Source organism: Moschus berezovskii, chromosome 4, assembly GCF_049115385.1.
Source record: "Moschus berezovskii isolate FMDL1 chromosome 4, NW_MosBer_1.0, whole genome shotgun sequence".
NCBI lineage: Eukaryota > Metazoa > Chordata > Mammalia > Artiodactyla > Moschidae > Moschus > Moschus berezovskii.
The window spans coordinates 96,166,815-96,188,232 of NC_142463.1; the positions used below are offsets into that span (position 1 = coordinate 96,166,815).

The 21,418-nt window shown below is 42.6% G+C and overlaps 1 protein-coding gene across 7 annotated transcripts in view; it reads right to left on the bottom strand.

Annotated features, from left to right (window-relative positions):
* Positions 1-21,418, bottom strand: part of IGSF3 (immunoglobulin superfamily member 3) — a 127,197-nt gene that overhangs the window by 38,470 nt on the left and 67,309 nt on the right. For all 7 annotated transcript variants that reach the window (XM_055401514.2, XM_055401516.2, XM_055401515.2 and 4 more), the window contains 2 exons: positions 18,153-18,530; positions 14,994-15,404 (listed from right to left, as the gene is read on the bottom strand). In XM_055401514.2, coding sequence (XP_055257489.2) covers positions 14,994-15,404; positions 18,153-18,530 — 789 coding nt within the window. The remainder of the gene's footprint in view (positions 1-14,993; positions 15,405-18,152; positions 18,531-21,418) is intronic.

Genomic DNA, 21,418 nt, shown 5'->3' on the forward strand with positions numbered 1-21,418 from the left:
CTGCTAGCTTGTGAGACAAAATTACCCAGTGGCCCAGGTGCTGACCCCAATCCTAATAAATACTCTTTCTTTCAATCTATTTATCTATCTGGAGAGAGGGAAAAAATGTCTATTTTTCTCAGTCTATTTATGGAGAGAGAGAAAAATGTCTTCCACCCTCATGTGAATACTGGAAATAAAAAGACAACCCTTAACAAAATTGCATAGGAAAAGTGAAAACTAATGTCTTTTCACTAGTCCATCATCCGTCAGATCAAATCTCCAGAAAGATGGAGAGGGCAAGTACCTACTTCCGCTGACAGTCACATGACCTCTAAAACAGTCAATGAACCCAAGCACCCTTCAAAGGACCAGAAACTTAATCAGGAATGGGGGGAGGGGGCAGGGCAATTATCAAAGGGCTCACTGCCCCTAACTGTCCCACACACCATGTAATGGTGTGTCTGTCAATGCCATGAGGCAATTATCATCTCTCATGGGCACTGGTGGCAGGGGACAAAGGAGTGAAGGGCTGGAGAAGCTTCTGGAAACAGAGTCACAGATCCCTGGGTACGGGAGGCTGTAGCTTCAACCACTGCCCAAGTCCTTCTCTTCCCAGTTCCAGCTCTGTTCCTCTAAAGAGAACACGGAAGGGAGAATCTCATCACAGGGATATTTGAATTCCTTGTAGAATCTTAAGCTCCAATCTCAACTGTCTTCCTTACACTGGCATTCCCAAGTCTTTACCTCTATTATTAGGGCCTTTGCCTCATTCTTTTTTTTTTTTTTTTGGCCACCCTCTGTCACATGTGGGATCTTAGTTACCATGACCAAGGAATCAAACCCTCGGCCCCTGTGTTGGAAGCACAGTCTTAACCACTGGACTACCAGGGAAATCCCACCTTGCCTTGCTCTTATCCTCCACTATTCAAGCAGATGAGAATCCCACTTCCCTAAAAACACAGGAATCACAAGGGTACTTGCTTCCACATTCCCCTTCTCATTTTGTACCCACCCATTCCTCAGGCTCTCCATCTCCTCCCTTCCCACCGGAGACAGTGTCTTGCCCCAAATACCTATTTTCTCCAGCGAATCAGCCTCTTCCTTTTATTACCCAAACTTGCTGACAAAGTGAACTAGACTCAATGACTCTAGGGTCTCAATTCCAAAGTAACACCTGTTGCCTCCGCTTCCCCTCCCAAAAGACCAATCTAAGAAATGTGGGTTTCACTCTGCCAGCCTCTGTCTAGACACACACACCCACATGGGACTGAACCCATGTCAGCTCCCAGACACTGACTTTCTGGTCAACCACACTGCAGTAACTTATAACTCAACGTCAGTGATTTAAACAAACAAAAAAAAATCACCCCTTCCACATAAATGCCACCAAAGACTTACAAACAGGTGCCCCCAGACCTCAGACTTCCCACTTCCTCAGAGTGAGGCTGGTTGCAACTATGGCAGTCTTCCTGAGATTCTTCTGATCTCATGGGATTCCCCCTCCTGGCATGGTGAAGCCTTCACATTGCCAGGTTAAGACGAGATTCCTCCTTTCTGTCCAGCAATTTGCCCTTGTTCTTCCTTAGTCAAACCTCCATACACTGATTGATGCTTTTCTCAATCCCCTCTCCCTCCTCAGCTCACTGAAATTTTGCTTCTGACCTTCTCCCACACTTCACTGAGAAATGCCTCCAGTGACACCCCCCACCCTAAACCCATCACAGCCCAAGGCTTTTGTCACATAGGTTTTAGCCTCTGGATCAGCTCTCCTACTTTGTGTCCATAACACTTTCCATCCTGCTTCTTGCCAACCGGCCTGACCACTCTGTCTCTCTACCACTGGGACTTGCTTCCTTGACCAACTCTCACTGCCACAGTTCTCCTGGGTCCTTTCCCAATTTCATCCCACAGGCTTCTCCTGGGGCCTCATCAGTCCCAAGTTCAACCTCAAACTGAGCTCCATGTCTAATGACATGGTGGCTGCTTCACACACGGAGCATCTCCATGAGAGACTGCTTACAGGATGGACTCCTTGACCAAAACTGACAAGAACAAAAGAAAAGCCAACCAGTGCTGCCACTAAAGGGGAAGCAGAGGCTTTCAAGTATGACTTGGCACATTACCTCATCCTTCCTTATCACGGTTCAAGGAATCACCCTGAGCCCCAGCCTCAGGGCTCCCAACAGTTGGGTTCCTCCTTCCCTAGTCCTCTCCATCCTGTTTGCCCCTAGCACCCACTGCTCTCTTCCCAGGTCAGTGCCACTGACCCAGCTGTGGCCTCATCAGCCCTTCCCTCCCTGGTCTCCTGACTTCAGATCCAACCTGTCAGGTCAACCCTAGGTAGCCTCCATGGTTTTTCCTTTCTAAAACCCAGTCTGATTGTGTCACTGATGTGTTAACAAATCTCTATTCCCTGTTGCAAGTGTCTATAGCAGTGGTTTTCAGACTTTGCTTGGGCAGCGGAGAGGGGGTCTTCCTTTCCGCATACTAAGTCTTTTATTGCCTGATATAGAAAATATTTGGTTGAGGCAAGGAGATGACACTGTAGGCCTCACATGCCTTTCTTCAGCACCTCCCACCATGGCGTCTACCCACGCACACCAACACGCACACACGTCCGCCCACAAAGCGACTGCTCAGGCACCTCTATGGGGCTCCTATGAGTCCAAGGTGAACAGCTTGAGAGATGCTTGGACCAGAGAGTCAAAGCCAAGCTCACGTTACAGTAGATGGGGCTTCAGGCCAGCTTTCCTATCTCTTATCTCTTCTCTCTCACCACTCATATCTGGAACTCAACATCTGCCTACCCTTGATTTCTCTGTGCTTGCCAAACATGACAAACAATTCTGTACCTTTATGCTTCTCCTCCTGATGCCTGCTCAAGCTTCAAGCCTTAACTCAAAGTCACCAAACATGTTGGTTTTCCTGAATCTGCTTTAATGACCCCATCCAGGGAAAACACTATTGTCAGAAGAATTATATTCACTGTGTCCCCAGGGTACCCCATCCACCACACCATCATCACACTCAGTGCCCTCCACTCAGCCACTGGCTTTCATATCTGCAGTTCCCTAAGGCAGGGACCAAGTGTTCTTCATCTCTGAGTCCCCGATGCCTATCACCACACCTGCAATGCTGCAGAGACTTACTAAATGTTGACTGAAATAACAGAAGGGCAACATTGGGGCTACAACCACTGAACCAGAACATCACTGGGACACGGAGTGAAGTCATCGACTTTTTTTTTTTCACCTGGTTTTCCCTTTGCTTAGTCTGGATACATTTGCTGGGCAAATTAAAAAAATAAAATCCTCATTCCAAATTGGCAAGATTAAAATAAAGAAGATTAACTGATGCAACCTAATTTAAAAGCATTAAGACTCAAAATGTGGCCCAGACTTTTGAAGCTGCTCTTAAAACCAGCCAGGAAGGGAAGGGATAAATATGGAATAAAGCGCCTTCTGTGGATTTTTTAGTACCGGAAGTTTCAGAAGCCACTAAATACTCTGGATCCTACAGAACAGATAAAGTACTCCCAGTCCAGGAGCCTAACCCTACTTGTAAAGTTCTCACATCCATTAGGCACCCAGGGAATCACTTCTGCCCTGTTGGCTCTAGAGCTGTGCTTGACAAAGCGCAGACTGTCTACAGTGGAAGTGTACTGAAAACTCAGCTTCCCAGGTCCCACCCTGTTAAGGTCCTTTGATGGACCGGGACCTGGCAGTTCAGAAGCGACGATAAGAAAGTGAAAGAGAGAAAGAGGCTGATACTCCCTGGTTTATGCAGAGAACCAATAAAGTCCTTGACACAGGACTTGGGTCTCTCACGAAGGCACCGGGCGCCCTCTCGGTGGGGGGTGGGGTGGTGGTGAAGGCACAGGGCGCCTTCTCGAGAGAGTCTTAGAAGCCCAGGCAGGAGAGTGAGCAAGACAGTTTTCTGTGCTCCAGAGAATTAGCTGAGGAGAGAGAGAGACAGAAAGAAAGAAAGAAAGACACGGGTACCCAAGCTCTGATGGAGCAAAGGTGCTTTAATGATTTTTCTGTGAGTATATATAGACTGTAGTACAAGAAATGTCTTTCGTCAATGATAAAGATCAGAAAACCAAACGTACAGTAACCGTTACCAAGGGAACGAGGGATGATGACGATCACAAGGTCAGAAGACAATCCAAATCCCAAGAAAAGGGGGGCGAGACTAAGCACTTTTGTCATAAAGAGAATGTTTACTAGAGGAGACCCAAGTCTGTCTCACACAATGACCTCAGTCCCCAGAGCTGCCTGCAGTTCTACTCACTTCTGGCAGAAGCTGATAAGGAACAGAGGATTTATGAGAAACAGCAAGTAGGAATCCTCCCGTTAAACATTCCCTGACAATTCCCCCTTATTTATTTACAATATTTGTAAAAAGAGTTCTGACCATAAGAATTTGTTTAGTTTTAACTATCTTTGCATGAAGGCAACGGTAGACGACAAATATAATGATCAAGACAATCATTAAAATTACAGTTCCAGACCCGATGCTGTGAGTAATGCTTTGAAACCATCCGCGTGGGTCTAGCCCCAATAATTGATCAGCTAGTTGTTTAGCTAAAGGTTTTAAATTAATGGAAGAGGGCAGATTGTTAGAAAAGGTTTCAAATATTTCTTTTTATAATAATTGTATTTTCAGAGAGGCATTATCATGTATGTTTTGTAAATGAAATTTTATTTGTTCCCAGTTGTAGGCACTATTATTGAAATGAACAGGAGTAACACAAAACTGAGTAGAATTCCAGTCACATTTTAGCATCACCTATTTTTGTACATCTATTAATTGATCTCCAACCTATTTGATGGCTGTTTTTAGTTCCTGTATTTCATCTTGAATATTTTCATCTATCTGAGCCTGAATGGCCCATATAGTATGAGCATCTTTAGTCCGATTTTGGATAAAATTATGTGTTTGAATTGAGGTTTGTAAAGTAACACCAGTGATGGCAGCAGTGGTGCAAATAGGTATTAATCCCAAAATGCCAAAAATCAGCCATCCAATGAATCGTTTAGATCGCCGGAGCAATTTAGTAAGTAACCGGGAAGCAAGTTCAGCCATGGGACCTTCTTCCTACAGCCGCTGGAGATTTATTGGTAACCATAGATTATGTTGAGATCGAAGAATCAAAAGGGAGTCATTTCTCAAGGAAATAGAGGAGTTAAGACAAGTATATAATTTACAATTTATTCAAGTTACAGAACGTAAAGTCTTATTGAATTGTAAATTTCATATGCCTACAACAAAAGGAAGTGGAACACAGGCTTGTATAAAATATGATTGATTATAGCGAAAGAAATAATTGCTATGGCTACGATTAGTCCCTGTGAAATGTCCAGTCCAAGTCCCAAGTTCCTCGATGCTTGCAGCAAGTTTCCAGATGTCCCATTGCTCAGGCCCAATCTGTTTATCAAGAATGATTCGAGGACAAGGTGGGGCCATTGCACCGTCAAGCCGTTCAAGAAGTCCTCTATCATGGTAATACTCCATTGTAGTATTAGTAACTTTCCATGCCACTTGAGTAACATAATCACATATAGTTCTATTAATATCATCTGAGCAGTTAGATAACCACATACCATGGGGTCCCCAATCAACAATTGCATGATTAGCCACAAACATTAATTTTCCTGATTTGGCCTGACATTTGTCCCAATGAACAAGAATATATTTAAAGTTCTTATTAGTAAACCCTTTGCATAGTGTTCTTTGTTCTTTCCCTAAAGTTTCAGTAGTATAAACATGGTTCATGGACAAAGAAAGGGTAGGAAATAATCCAAGCAGTGTCTGAAAGTCCTCTTTTAAAGGCAGGGCAAAAGGCCAAGTTTGTCGGCTAACGTTTATGCATAATTCTGTTGGGCCCATACACAAAGGAAGGACTTCATAACCTAGAGAGATATTAATTAGTTTTTCTTCTTCTTCAGGATGAGAGGGCCCCTCCAAGTTCCAAGGAGGGGGCATATGTGTTGAGTCATTAGTGGATATGATTGGTCTTATATCTGTCCATTTTATAACCAACAATAAAAAAGGGGGGGTTAGGTATATAAGCCCAATAATTGTGATCAATCAAGTCAGCCTGAGTGGGGAAAGCAAAAGCAAGCAAAGCAAGCATAGCGAAGAAAAATATTTTCAGGATTCCGAGGCATTCCCTGTTGAGAAATCAGATTTTCAGCTTGATTAATAAGGGTATTTATCTGTCTCCAAGTAGGGAGATCATAAGGTTGGTAACATTGAGTGTAGCGTTTTTTGGAAATTTTTTAAAGTCGCATGGCTTGTATTGGAATTCCTTCCTCCTGAGGTTTTTGTTGTATCGTCTTTAGTCTGAATGTTGGGGGCCCCCTTATGTTGAATCTTCCGAAGAGGAAGTCATACGAGTTCGTTGGATCCATCTGGAGAAATAGAAGCATAGCCCTTTCCGTGTAAGATTAGTTTCTTAGATTTCTATTGATTAGTTAATCCATCTTGATAGCAAATGGGCAAAGGAAGGGAGGTGTTCTTTAATGTTTCAAAATGTTTTTCTGCTTTAGTCAAAATATCTCCTTGCAGTAAGTTTAAAAAATGTAAAACAAATAAAGCTATATTAACAACAGCTATAGAGAGAAAGGAAAGCAATAATGATAAAAACATTCTTAGGAAATATTTCAGTCCAAAAGAAAAAAAGAAAGAATCATCTAGAAATCTGTTTGGGACTGGTATTTGAATTAATGGGTTGATTTTCTCTTCATTCAGTATGTACATATTTCCTGATATAAAAAGAAATGGGATCTGACTGTGTTTTAAGTGGTTCGTGTTACTTGGGGCAAAGGATTAGGAGCAAACATTCAAACATTTTTTCCTAAGTGAAATTATTGAAAAGTTGATGCAGAACAACTTGATAAATGAAATGTTGCTCATATCTAAATATATTTGACCTTGTCCTTGGAAAAGAAATGCAGCCTGGCAGCAGTTGAATCTCTCTGCTCAGTGTGTCAAGGAAGATGATTATACTTACAAGACAGACCTGAAAAGAAGGTGAATATTTTGCACTTTTGATATTCTTAGGAAAAAATATTATTATTCAGCAAATGGTGTCTTTTTAATATTGCTTTTATTTTGTATTGTGAAACAGGCATTGAAGTTGATGTTATTTTAAGAATCTTACAGACTGGAAACAGAAATAAAGCTATATTAACAATAGTTATAGGCTTAAAGACTATATTGCATTAGAGTCTAGTAAAGTCTGTTATGGATAAGGAAGATAAAAGTGTTCTTGTGTATATCGTCTTATTTAATTTTTTGTTTGCAGTTACCGTGTGTAATGTGTTTGTTTAATTATGTCTTGTGTTTGTGGATTATAAGGGATGTCTGTAATCTGTTTAATAGAGAATGAATGTAAAAATTGTTTGAATTTGCTTAGAAATATAGGCAGGACCATTGTCTGTTTTTATAGAATTAGATGTTCTCATTATTGCAAAGTAAGTTGATAGGTAGGTTATAACATGTTGTGTAGTTTCATCTTGGAGAGGCATGGCCCATATAAAAGAAGAATTTGTATTGATCAAGACATGTAAGAAGGAAGAGGAAGAAAGTTCAGGGTAATGAGTTAAATCCATTTGTCATAAAATTTTCTTTCATATGTCATAAACCCTTCTCATATTTTTGTATTCATCATTTTATTTGCCATTTCTTATATATCTTTTTATTAAAAGTATATATCTTACTTTTCTTTAGCAACTATGAAGTGTCTGGTATGTTAGTATTTTATAGATTGGTGAATATATTTATTATATCATATTATATATTATAAAATATATACACATTTATTTTTATATAAATATATATTTATTAATAGCTTAAAATCTCTTTAGTCTTTCTGTAAGAAAAACTTTGTGTAAGAGGAAATTAATGTTCAGTAATTAATGTTTTAAAATCTTATTTCTTTTGGAAATGACCTAGCTATTTAATAAACTTTTTTTTTTAATACTTTATTTATTTATTTATTTATTTTATTTCTAAAAAAGAATTTTATTAAAAAAGCACAAATGCAAAGAAATGAACAGAGGAAAATTTATGCGTCGAACCTGGACTGGTCACTTATGATAATATACATGCTACAATTCCATTCTCTCCAATCATTCCACCTTCACCCTCTCCCACAGAGTCCCAAAGACTGTTCTAAATGCCTATGTCTCTTTTGCAGTCTCTTATACAGGGTTTAGGTTACCATTTTTCTAAATTCCATATATATGCGTTAATATACGGTATTGATGTTCTTCTTTCTGGCTTACTTCACTCTGTATAATTGGCTCCAATTTCATCCACCTCATTAAAACTGATTCAAATGCATTCTTTTTGATGGCTGAAAAATACTCCATTGTGTATATGTACCATAATAAACTTTTATTATTTAGTTTAGTATAACTCCAGAAATTTAAGTTACCCCAATCCTAAGAGATTATTTTAGATTATAATAATAGATTATTCTATTAAAAATATAATTATTTTAATAGAGTTTATCTAAAAGTTTTCATCTCATTTATATATATATTATATATTTTATATATATATATACACACACACATATAAAAAGTTACCCTTTTGTTGACAAATTTAGTTTACCTTAAACCTAGGCATAATAAAAGTATTACATAGTGTTGATGATTTAAGACATGTCTTAATTAGATTAGCAAACAATTATATTTAAATTATATATTTATATTTAAATAAACATTATATTTAATATTGAATATTTTTCAGTTCATGTTAACTTGAATTTAAATAGAGCTTATTAACTTCATACTATCCAAAAACAAAGACATATATTGAGACATAGATAATTTTAGATAGATAGGCATAGCTTTCTGTTTGAAATTTAAAATACCTACTTGTTTTTATTTGAGTTCCACCAATTTGTTTATGGCTGGAGTCCTAGATAGTAGAGTGGGCTGTGTATCACAAGGACATGAGAAGAGCTAACTTTAGGTTTTTTCTTAGGCCGGTTTTTGTTTCCTAGGCAGAATTGGAACTCCAAAAAAGTATTTTAACAAGTTAACTTTTTCCTAACTGCATGTGTAAGAAGAATCAGTTTTGCCATTTCAAAAAAGATTTTAATCAGTTTTCTCTGGAGCCTAAAGACTATCACAGCCATTCAATGTCAAAAATACAATCTGTCCTTTTTGTAGTTACAGTATATTATTAATGATTTATGCATGAGGGGAATTGCTGTCACACTGGATGTAAAGCCTTGGCTACAAAGTTTTTGACAAATATTAGTATTGTTAAGCATATTTTAAGGTAATATAGTCTACTGAAATCTTTTATGAGGCCCGATATGATTAGGATAAGGGAGAGAGAAAGTGAATCTCTGCCGGTCTAAAGGGTGTAAAGGTATATTAAAAAGGCAATCGTGTAAATCAGTAATAATAATGTGCCAATTTTGAGGAATAGTAATAGGTGATGGGATCTCTAGTTGTAATGTATCCACAGGTTTCATAGATACATTAACTTTTCTAAAGTCTGCTAAGAGATACCATTTGTTAGATTTCTTTTTTATAATAAAAATAGAAGAGTTCTAAGGAGAGTAAGATTCCTTAATACGTTTCAGTTCTAATTGTGTGACTATAAGTTCTTTAGTAGCCTGTAATTTATCTTTCGTAAAGGGCCATTGCTCTGTCCAAATGGGCTCCTCATTCTTCCAAGTTATTTTAATAATTGCTTTGTTTGTTAATGAGCAGTGGCCCTTAGGAAAAATGTGGGATGTATATCTGAGTTTGCCATTGCATAAGTAAGTCCCTTCCTATTAGAATAAGGGGTGCATTTATCACTTTAGGTCTTAATGTTGTAGGCTGGCCTTTTGGTCTTTCATATGGGTAGATCTAAACATTTTGATAAATTTCTTGTACTTTGGTTTGAGAAATTCCTGCAATTTGGCAAGAGACCTTTTGTATAGGCCAGGATTTGCGCCATAAGTGTTTGGAAATAATAGCAATATTAGATCCAGTGTCGAGGAGACTAGAAAATCTTTTATTATTAATTTTGATATTTATATTTGGTCGGGCATATTCAGATACCAATGATATCCATAAGGATTGTTTTTGATCTGTACTCCGGAATCCGCCTGTCCGTACATTATTAGAGGAGTTAATAGAAATGTGGCAAAAGAAGTAATTGAGCAATTTTGTTCCCCTTTTTGAATTGCCATAGAATCTGATATGACATCATAATTTGAATCTCTCCTTTACAATCTGAATCAATTATTTCAGGGTGAACAGTAATTCCTTTAGAAGCCAAAGATCGGCCAAATAAAAGGCTGAAGGTTTGTTGGGGCAGGGGTCCAAAAAGTCCAGTAGGTACTGTAGAAGGGACTGCTTAAGGGTAAAGGAAAACATCATCTAGGGCTGGTATATTGACGGTAGCATTGCCGGATGTTGAGGGTTTGAGGGAAAAGATAGAATCTGCCCCTGGTTTTTGTTGTAGGGGACCTGGGGGGGCGGCTGTTTGGAACTTTCTGGAATAGGTTTTCTATCAATATCAAATTTAGATTTACAATCTTTGGCCCAATGCATTCCTCTACAGCAGCGAGGGCGAATTCTTGGAGGTTTTTTATTAGCCTTCTTAGGGCAGTCCCCTTTTAAATGGTTTTTATCTCCACATGTAAAGCACCCTTCATTTCCCTTTTTAAAGGCAGTAGCCATTGTTTCAGCTAGCATTTGCATCTTTTGAGTTTCTGATCCTAGATTGTGACAAGCCTTCAAATAATCCATAATAGTTCCAGTCTCACGAATTGTAGCGATAGCTCTTTGACATTCCTGATTTGCATTCTCATAAGCAAGTAATTTCTCTAGCTGTTTCTTGGTTTCTTCTCCGATTACAGTATGGGAAATAGCAGTTTCTAATCTAGCAAAAAAAAATTAGCATAACTTTCATTAGGTTCCAACAAAGGAGAGACGTTTGAAGTTGTGCCTACTGGCAGAGAAGGAGCATTTGGAGCAGCCGGGGCAGGGTTAGTAAGAAAATTTTGAAATATTTTATGTTGTTCTAATTGGGCTTTTTGTAAAGTTTTATCATCTAATTCATATTCATGCAATAAGTGTTCTGTCTGTTGTTGAATATCGTGAGAGCTAGAAATCAATTGGAATTTTTTTCCTTGCTTGGTGGCTCATTCAACATTTTCTTTGACCTGGTGCCAAATTTCTAAATCAAAACTGCATTTATCAGGGAACCAAGGATTACATTTAACCACTGTTTGAAAGCAAGCCTCTATTCATTGGCACAAAACCAAAAGTCCCTGAGCTTTAAACAAATGGTGAAGTAAAGTAGAGAAATGATGGGGCTTTCCAGCCATATAACCCATGTCTTAGTACTTACCGACCTCAATACGTCCCGAGTTCCTCCATCTGAAATGCCACGTGTACCAGTGTCCTTGTTCTGGGGTGCCGCTTGTTGGGGTCCTTTAATGGACCGGGACCTGGCGGTCCAGAGGCGACGATAAGAAAGTGAAAGAGAGAAAGAGGCTGAAACTCCCTAGTTTACGCAGAGAACCAATAAAGTCCTTGACACAGAACTTGGGTCTCTCACGAAGACACCGGGTGCCCTCTCAAGGTGGGGGTGAAGGCACAGGGTGCCATCTTGAGAGAGTTTTAGAAGCCCAGGCAGGAGAGTGAGCAAGACGGGTTTCTGCACTCCAGAGTGCCAGTCGAAGAGAGAGAGAAAGACAGACAGACACGGGGACCCAAGCTCTGATGGAGCAAAGGTGCTTTAATGATTTTTCTGTGAGTATATATAGGCTGCAGGGCAAAGACTAATAGAGTTTTTCCAAGAGAACGCACTGGTCATAGCAAACACCCTCTTCCAACAACACAAGAGAAGACTCTACACACGGACATCACCAGATGGTCAACACCAAAATCAGATTGATTATGTTCTTTGCAGCCAAAGATGGAGAAGCTCTATTCAGAGAGCAAAAACAAGACCAGGAGCTGACTGTGGCTCAGATCACGAACTCCTTATTGCCAAATTCAGATTAAATTGAAGAAAGTAGGGAAAACCACTAGACCATTCAGATATGACCTAAATCAAACCCCTTATGATTATACAGTGGAAGTGAGAAATAGATTTAAGGGACTAGATCTCATAGACAGAGTGCCTGATGAACTCTGGACGGAGGTTTGTGACACTGTACAGGAGACAGGGACCATGACCATCCCCATGGAAAACAAATGCAAAAAAGCAAAATGGCTGTCTGGGGAGGCCTTCCAAATAGCTGTGAAAAGAAGAGAAGCGAAAAGCAAAGGAGAAAAGGAAAGATATAAGCATCTGAATGCAGAGTTCTAAAGAATAGCAAGGAGAGATAAGAAAGCCTTCCTCAGCTATCAATGCAAAGAAATAGAGGAAAACAACAGAATAGGAAAAACAAGAGATCTCTTCAAGAAAATTAGAGATATCAAGGGAACATTTCATGCAAAGATAGGCTCGATAAAGGACAGAAATGGTATGAACCTAACAGAAGCAGAAGATATTAAGAAGAGGTGGCAAGAATACACAGAAGAACTGTACAAAAAAGATCTTCACGACCCAGATAATCACGATGGTGTGATCACTCACCTAGAGCCAGACATCCTGGAATGTGAAGTCAAGTGGACCTTAGAAAGCATCACTACGAACAAAGCTAGTGGAGGTGATGGAATTCCAATTGAGCTATTTCAAATCCTGAACGATAATGCTGTGAAAGTGCTGCACTCAGTATGCCAGCAAATTTGGAAAACTCAGCAGTGGCCACAGGACTGGAAAAGGTCAGTTTTCATTCCAATCCCAAAGAAAGGCAATGCCAAAGAATGCTCAAAGTACTGCACAGTTGCACTCATCTCACATGCTAGTAAAGTCATGCTCAAAATTCTCCAAGCCAGACTTCAGCAATATGTGAACCGTGAACTCCCAGATGTTCAAACAGGTTTTAGAAAAGGCAGAGGAACCAGAGATCAAATTGCCAACATCCGCTGGATCATGGAGAAAGCAAGAGAGTTCCAGAAAAACATCTATTTCTGCTTCAATGACTATGCCAAAGCCTTTCACTGTGTGGATCACAATAAACTGTGGAACATTCTGAAAGAGATGGGAATCCCAGACCACCTGACCTGCCTCTTGAGAAACCTGTATGCAGGTCAGGAAGCAACAGTTAGAACTGGACATGGAACAATAGACTGGTTCCAAATAGGAAAAGGAGTACATCAAGGCTGTATATTGTCACCCTGTTTATTTAATTTATATGCAGAGTACATCATGAGGAACGCTGGGCTGGAAGAAGCACAAGCTGAAATCAAGATGCCGGGAGAAATATCAATAACCTCAGATATGAAGATGACACTACCCTTATGGCAGAAAGTGAAGAGGAACTAAAAAGCCTCTTGATGAAAGTGAAAGAGGAGAGTGAAAAAGTTGGCTTAAAGCTCAACATTCAGAAAACAAAGATCATAGCATCTGGTCCCATCACTTCATGGGAAATAGATGGGGAAACAGTGGAAACAGTGTCAGACTTTATTTTTTTGGGCTCCAAAATCAGCTGCAGATGCTGATTGCAGCCATGACACTAAAAGACGCTTACTCCTTGGAAGTAAAGTTATGACCAATCTAGATAGTATATTAAAAAACAGAGACATTACTTTGCCAACAAAGGTCCGTCTAGTCGAGGCTATGGTTTTTCCTGTGGTCGTGTATGGATGTGAGAGTTTGACTGTGAAGAAAGCTGAGCGCCGAAGAATTGACGCTTTTGAACTGTGCTGCTGGAGAAGACCCTTGAGAGTCCCTTGGACTGCAAGGAGATCCAACCAGTCCATCCTAAAGGAGATCAATCCTGGGTGTTCACTGGAAGGACTCATGCTAAAGTTGAAACTCCAATACTTTGGCCACCTCATGAGGAAAGTTGACTCAGTGGAAAAAACTCTCATGCTGGGAGGGATTGGGGGCGGGAGGAGAAGGGGACGACAGAGAATGAGATGGCTGGATGGCATCACCGACTCAATGGACATGAGTTTGAGTGAACTCCGGGAGTTGGTGATGGACAGGGAGGCCTGGCGTGCTGAGATTCATGGGGTCACAAAGAGTCGGACACGACTGAGCGACTGAACTGAACACAAGAAATGTCTTTCATCAACGATAAAGATCAGAAAACCAAACGTACAGTAACCATTACCAAGGGAACAAGGGATGATGACGATCACAAGGTCAGGAGACAATCCATATCTCAAGAAAGGGGGTAGAGCCTAAGCAGTTTTGTCGTAAAGAGAATGTTTACTAGAGGAGACCCAAGCCTGTCTCAGACAATGACCTCAGTCCCGAAAGCTGCCTGCATGCAGTTCTACTCGCTTCTGGCAGAAGTTGGTAAGGAACAGAGGATTTATGAGAAACAGCACATAGGAATCCTCCCGTTAAACATTCCCTGACACCAGCCCGGAAGCCTCCCTCAGGAATCTGTACTGCCCAAGCCTGGGCATCCGTGCTACTAGGTGAGTCAGAAGCACAGACCCAGAATGGCAGAACAAGTGGCAAGAGAGCTATGCAGAGACCAAGATCAGCACCACTTAACTGGAGCAAATGGGGCAGGAGAGTCAAGAGACAGGTCCCGAAGAGAAGTCCCCCCACAGCTTGTACTTCAGGCAGCCCAGCTCATCTCCCACAAACCACACCTCTGATTGTCAGAACAATGGCAGCCCCTCATTAGGGGTGAGCAGCAATGCAAGGACCCTTGGGCACTTCCTGCATCTCCATGCCAGCACAACCATACCCTCCAACCAAAACCAGTGGACTGAGCGCCCATAGTACGCCTGCCCCCAGCCCAGCTGAAGCAGCCATCAACAGCTGTCAGCTCTAACCTGGAGCCCAGCTGGACTCAGGGGCTGGGAGAACGCAGTGAGAGAGGGTCAGGGCTTGGGATACCTGGCCCCTAGGGACCCAGAGTACTTGCAGAGTTATCAAAGGAGTCTGCACCACCTCCCGCCAGACAAACTCACCGGTGGGCTCGATGTTGACCACGGTCCCCTCAGAACGCTTTCGGGTCATGGGGTACCACGAGCCATCCGGGTCCTGGATCCACTCAGTGGCCTCGCAGTAGAACTCGCCCTGGTCGGAGGGCTGCAGGTGGAAGATGGTGAGGCGGTAGATGGTGCTGCCCACCTTGTCCAGGCGCACATCCCTCAGTCTCTGTCTCTCCGCGTAGTCGCTGCTCGACTGCAGCACAAAGTCCCGGTTCAGGGCGATGACCTCCACCGGCTTCTCTCCGCTCCGCTGCAGGAGCCAGGCCACTGACAGGTGGCTGTGCTGCAGCGTCCTGGTGGATACGTCACAGGTGAGGTCCAGGGGATCCTGCTCCACTTTGTACAAAGTCTGCGACACAGCGTTGACCTGCAGGGTGTCCGGGATCACTGCAACACAGGAAGCGCCCCAAGCACGGTCACTAGGCCACATATCTCACACTCGAGGGGCTGAGGGCCAACCCACCCGGGCTTCCACAGTTCTTGGGGCCACGGAGGACCTGGGCAGCATAGAAATAGGACGAGACTTCTGTCTGGATTTGGACTGCAGCTGATTAGCACTTACGCTTCCTGTCTGACATTTCAATAACACTCAGATAAAAAGTGGGTTGGGAGCAGAGGGATAAACTGGCAACTTGGGATTAACAAAGACAAACTACTATATATAAAATAGAAAACAACAAGGGCTTACTGTTTAGCACAGGGAACTATATTCAATATCTTATAATAACCTATAACAGAAAGCAATCTGAAAAAGTACGTATATATTTATGTGTGTGTGTGTGTGTAACTGAATCACTCTGCTGTACACCTGAAATATTGTAAATCAGCTATACTTCAATTAGAAAATTGATAAAATAATGTTTGTAGACATTGCATTTCATTTTACACAATAAATGAACTCACTGAAAATAACATGTGAAATAAATTTTATGTCAGGTGAAATAAGACTTTGTTGTTCAAGGTGAAATTGCTTTCAGAAACTTTAACTTGGCTATACTGACTCATCTTCAAACAAAAGGAGTTCCTGGAAGTTGGAGTGTCATATTTTCTATACAACTTGCTCATTTTCTCCTCTCTAGCCACTCCACACCCATGTTCCCCCAACTCACGTCAGCAATGCAAGTGCTCTAGAAAAGCTATTTCTTTTTTTTTTTTTTTTTAAAAAAGGGTTGTGGTAGAGAGAAACAGCAGGGTCCTCAATTTTTTAGTAGGTTTAACTTTCATATAACTCGTGTGTTAACATGTGTTCGTGGGCTGGAAGGAAGCCATGGAATGGGGATGAGTCAGGCAAGCGATAAGATTACCTCTGTGGTCACTTGGTCAGCATTTTACTCTGGAGACTAAACACCATCCCCTTCTCTGATTTGAAGGGTGGAAATTTTGACTTCTAGTTTTTATTATCTTAATTAAGCCTGGAAGTTATGACTTGGACAGAAAAACAGAACGGCCTTGATACTTTTGACCCTTCACATTGGGAAACATTGTGGCCCAGAGCCATCCACATGGAAATCTCCATCCCCTCTCCCTCCCTCCTCCAGCTCCCTCCATCATCTGGGAAGCACAGAGGTAAAAGAAGACTGGTACACGAAGAGCTGGGGCACAATTCCTTACTCTGACACCAAAGGACACACAGACCCACTCCAGGTCTGAGCAGAGTCCTACAGCCACGCTTGCTTCCTGACACAGCAGCACCCCCAGTGGCTCAGAGGCGCCATCTAAGGCCCATCATTTCCTGAAGGTTTGGCCTTTGCCTGCAGGTGACACATGCTTCATCTTCCCCATCAGTTCTTCAGCTTATCAACCACAAATGTCCTTGCCTTATATTTTTATATCCCCTTTCATCAGTTAGAGAGGGTCAGTTAACCTCCTCTTAAGTTCTTAACATCTGCATTAGATCTTCTTCTTTAAGTTGCAGCTTCAACCTTCTATTTACAAGTGAACACACAAAACTTGCTTCACCTATGCTACTTGGTGACCTCTAAAATATTTGGGGAGCTTTGGATTCTCCTTTTAAAGTCAAATACTATTTTATGTGCTCAGTTGCTCAGTTGTATCTGACTCTTTGCAGCCCTGTGAACTGTAGCCTGCCAGGCTCCTCCGCCAAGAGAAGTTTCTAGGCACGAGTCTTGGAGTGTGTTGCCATTTCCTATTCCTGGGGATCTTCCCAACCCATGGATTGAACCTATGTCTCTTGCATCTCCTACACTGATAGGCGGATTCTTTACCACTAGTGCCACCTGGGAAGCCCTAAAGAGTCAAATAAAACTGTACTATAAAAGAAATGACTTAGTGTTACGGACTAAATGTTTATGCTCTCCCCTGTCCCCCAAATTCCTGTGTTGAAACCCAATCCCCACTGTTTTGGTATCTGGAAATGGGGCCTTTGGGAGGTTATTAGGTCATGAGGATGAAGTTCTCATAAATGGGATTACTGCTGCTGCTACTGCTGCTAAGTCACTTTAGTCATGTCCGACTCTGTGTGACCCCATAGACGGAAGCCCACCAGGCTCCCCCGTCCCTGGGATTCTCCAGGCAAGAACACTGGAGTGGGTTGCCATTTCCTTCTCCAATGTGTGAAAGTGAAAAGTGAAGTCGCTCAGTCGTGTCCGACCCTTAGCGACCCCATGGACTACAGCCTACCAGGCTCCTCCATCCATGGGATTTTCTAGGCAAGAGTACTGGAGTGGCTTGCCATTGCCTTCTCTGCATAAATGGGATTAGTGCTCCTTTAAAAAAATTTTCTTGGTTGCACTGCCTGGCATGTGGCAGTTCCCCAACTAGATCCCTAGTTCCCCAACCAAGGATCTAACCTGAATCCCCTTCATTGAAAGCACAGACTGCCAATGAAAGATTGAGGGATTAGTGCCCTTATAAAGGGACCCCAGACAGCTCTCTCGTTCCCTTTTTGTCACGTAAGGAGACAAGAGAAAGTTAGTACTCAGCAATCCCCATGAGGGCCCTCCCCAGAAATGACCACACTGGCACCCTGATTATCCAGACTTCCAGCCTCCAGAACAGTGAGAAATAACTGTTTGCTGTTTAAGCACCCAGTCCAGTCTATGATAATTTAACAGCTCAAACTCACTACGACACTCAGGCAGAACACCAGCCACATTAACATAGTTATCTCCTTACCCACGAGGTTCGTCTTGGCGCTGTAACTCCCGAAGTACCGCTCGTCGGTGCTGGGCGTGTGGCACTCGTATACCCCGGTATCCCGGGCCTGAAGATCAAGGATGTGTAATAAGGCCAAGTCCCCCCGGACCAGCTGCACGTGGATCTTCCCACTGCGGACACGCTGCGTGTAGATGGCATAAGGGAAGGAGGAGTCCATGCTGCTGACAATCTGGATCTCGCGTTCAGGGTCCTTGGGCATGTAAATGGACCACTGGAAATTCTGCTGAAGGGGCCCCTGGTAGCCGCTCACATTGCACCAGATGGTGATGTGAGAGCCCTCCGTGCGGTACAAGGGTCCTTCCTGGACGGCAACTTGCCGCTGCGCTGACACGACACCTGTTGGGGAGACACACACAACGGGCTCTCTTACTTCTCAGACTAAAATACAAAGCAGGCAGCTATCTACAAAGGGTTTGTTATTCAAGTGACATGATAATAATATAAATAACTTAGCAGCCCTTTCTGAGGCGCTCTGCGATTTATAAATATTAATTAAAACATTCCGTGGTAAGACACTGTCCCTAATTTGCATATATAAGAATGTGATCGTGCAAGGACATGGTCCTGTTATTTATTCAATGGCTGACCCTTGGGAATTTCATTTAGTCTCTCTGTCATTTACGTGGCAGTTTTATACCTATTTATTAGTGCTCTTTATAAAGTTTTTAAAAAATGAGCAGGGAAAGCTACATCCTTGGCACAAATTCAGAGGAGAACAAAAGCAACCGCCCTGCAATCTGGCTGAAATTAAATGCTCCTTTCTTGATTAGAGAGCTGGAAGAAGGGAGTCCTGGATCCTTTCTTTGGTTCCACACCCTTATTTGCAAAGGTAGCTACTCCCAGGCCACCATGGACACATTCCTTACACCCTCTTCCCTCCACATGTGGAGGTGGAGCTGAGCTCCTAAAGGCTGCTGTTCACATGAACAGGAATGGGAAGGGCTGACGCAGAACCCTGCCGCCCAGATGCCCACACACCACTGATGGGGGCAACTGTCAGTGCGGCCCCAAGTCAAAGAAGTTTCCAGGCTGCCCTGGATACTGGGCTCTGATTCACCACCGGCTGCCCCGCCTCCTGGCTGGGATCTGCTTCTCCAAATGGCCTCTGCCTGCCTTCTCTATGCTGTTAACATGGTCTCCCCTCGCAGACTTGGGAATAAGAAACATAGTGAGTTTGCTTTCTCATTTCATGCCAGCACAGCTGACTGTGCCTGAACCACTGAGCAGGCGGTAGGGGACGTGACCCTGTGGCGGGTAAGGGCTGGGTGCAGCTTTTCCAGGAACCGGAGCTGGTGGTGCCATCTTGGACAAGCGGCTTTTCCTTTCTGGACCTCAATCTCTTCACCCATAAGATGATTTCTAGGAAGGCTCTGGAGGGGACTAGCGTGTGTGACTAGCTTCGTTCCTTATTACCTGTGACCTTGGATAAGTGACTTAACCTCTTGAAGCCTGTTTCCTCATCCATAAAATGGGGATTATCATGTGTGCCTCACAGAGTCATCAAAAACACTGAATAAGACAAGATCTGTAACGCTCCTAGCATAGGGCCCAGCCCATAATTAGTCCTTAAAGAATAGCTGCTTGATCAAACCAGTCTATCCTAAAGGAAATCAACACTGAATATTCATTGGAAGGACTGATGCTGAAGCTGAAACCCCAATACTATGGCCACTTGATGCAAAGAGCCGACTTATCAGAAAAGACCCTGACGCTGGGAAAGATTGAAAGCAAAAGAAGGGGACGACAGAGGATGAGATAGTTGAATGGCATCACCAACTCAATGGACATGAGTTTGAGCAAGCTCCGGGAGTTGGTGATGAACAAGGAAGCCTGGTGTGCTGCAGTTCATGGGGCTGCAAAGAGTCAGACAGGACATAGCAACTGAAGAACAGCAAAGGAAAAGCTGCTAACGCGGGCCTCTCCTGGCTGGACCATTCTACGGCTCTGGATCCACAGGGAACAGGATTTTGGCCAGTGATCGCTCAAGGTCAGGCCAATGGCCTCTTGACAATGACACCACACCATCTCTGGGCCACCCACTTCCACCCACAGCTGCAGCCCATTCCCATTTTCATGAAAACTTCCCCTACTCCCCCTCTGGAAGGCAATCACGGCTGCCCCAGTGTAAATGTATCTGAAGTGGATCCAGCTGGGGAACAGCTGGGACGGCTCAAATCCTAGCTCGAAGCCCAGCCTGGGGGATGCTTGGGCCTTAAAGCAAACTGATCTAATCTAAAACAGACCTTACAAGGAAAGGCCTGTGGCTTATAAACTTTTATTTATGCAGAATCTTTTCTCCCAAACAAAATCTTACATGGAATCCCATCGTGGCTTAAGCAACAGAAGCAAGGAAAGTGAAAAGGGGGGTACGGCGGTGGCAAATCAAATCAAAGTGGTATGTGGATTCACTTGATATATTCTGGTCGACACCATTTACGACTATATTCAAGATCGTTGACAAACAGCTCACGAGTTGTTTTCAGTATGTTAAAATGTAGTGTGCTGCATTTCACTATGTGTACTCTCCCTCTGACAATGTAACAAACAAACAAACCATATATAGATATACAGGCTTCCCTGGTGACTCAGACGTAAAGAATCCACCTGTGATGCAGGAGACCTGGGTTTGAGACCTGGTTGGGAGGATCCCCAGGAGGAGGGCATGGCAACCCACTCCAGTGTTCTTGCCTGGAGAATCTCAATGGATGGAGGAGCCTGGCAGGTCCATGGGGTCGCAAAGAGTCGGACATGACTGAGTGAGTGAGCACTATATATACACAGTGACACTTGAGCCAAATGTTTGAAGGACTCCAGAAATGGAGAACTTTGAAAACAATATAACTACATTCACAACATTTAGGTCTCCCTGCATTTTAGTGTTCTATGACAAAAAAGCCACAACCAGTACCCACCTGCTACAAAGAGGACTGGAGGCAGGTCAGGACAAGCCAGCATCCTTCTTTAACGCAGGACTTAACCTTAGACCTGCACTGGAATCACCCAGAGAGCTTTAAAAAATAACAGGGCCTGGACCCCACCCCATGTAATTGTTCTGGTGTGAAGAAACCTGGGAATTAGGGGATTAAAAAAAAAAATCTCAACACCTGGGCATTCGGGTTTGTGTTTGTTTTTTTTTTTTAAAAAAAAAAAAAAAACTCAACACAGCAGTGTCAAGATGTCTCTATCAAGAGAGTGTCAGCCAGGGGCTCAAACGAAACACCAGA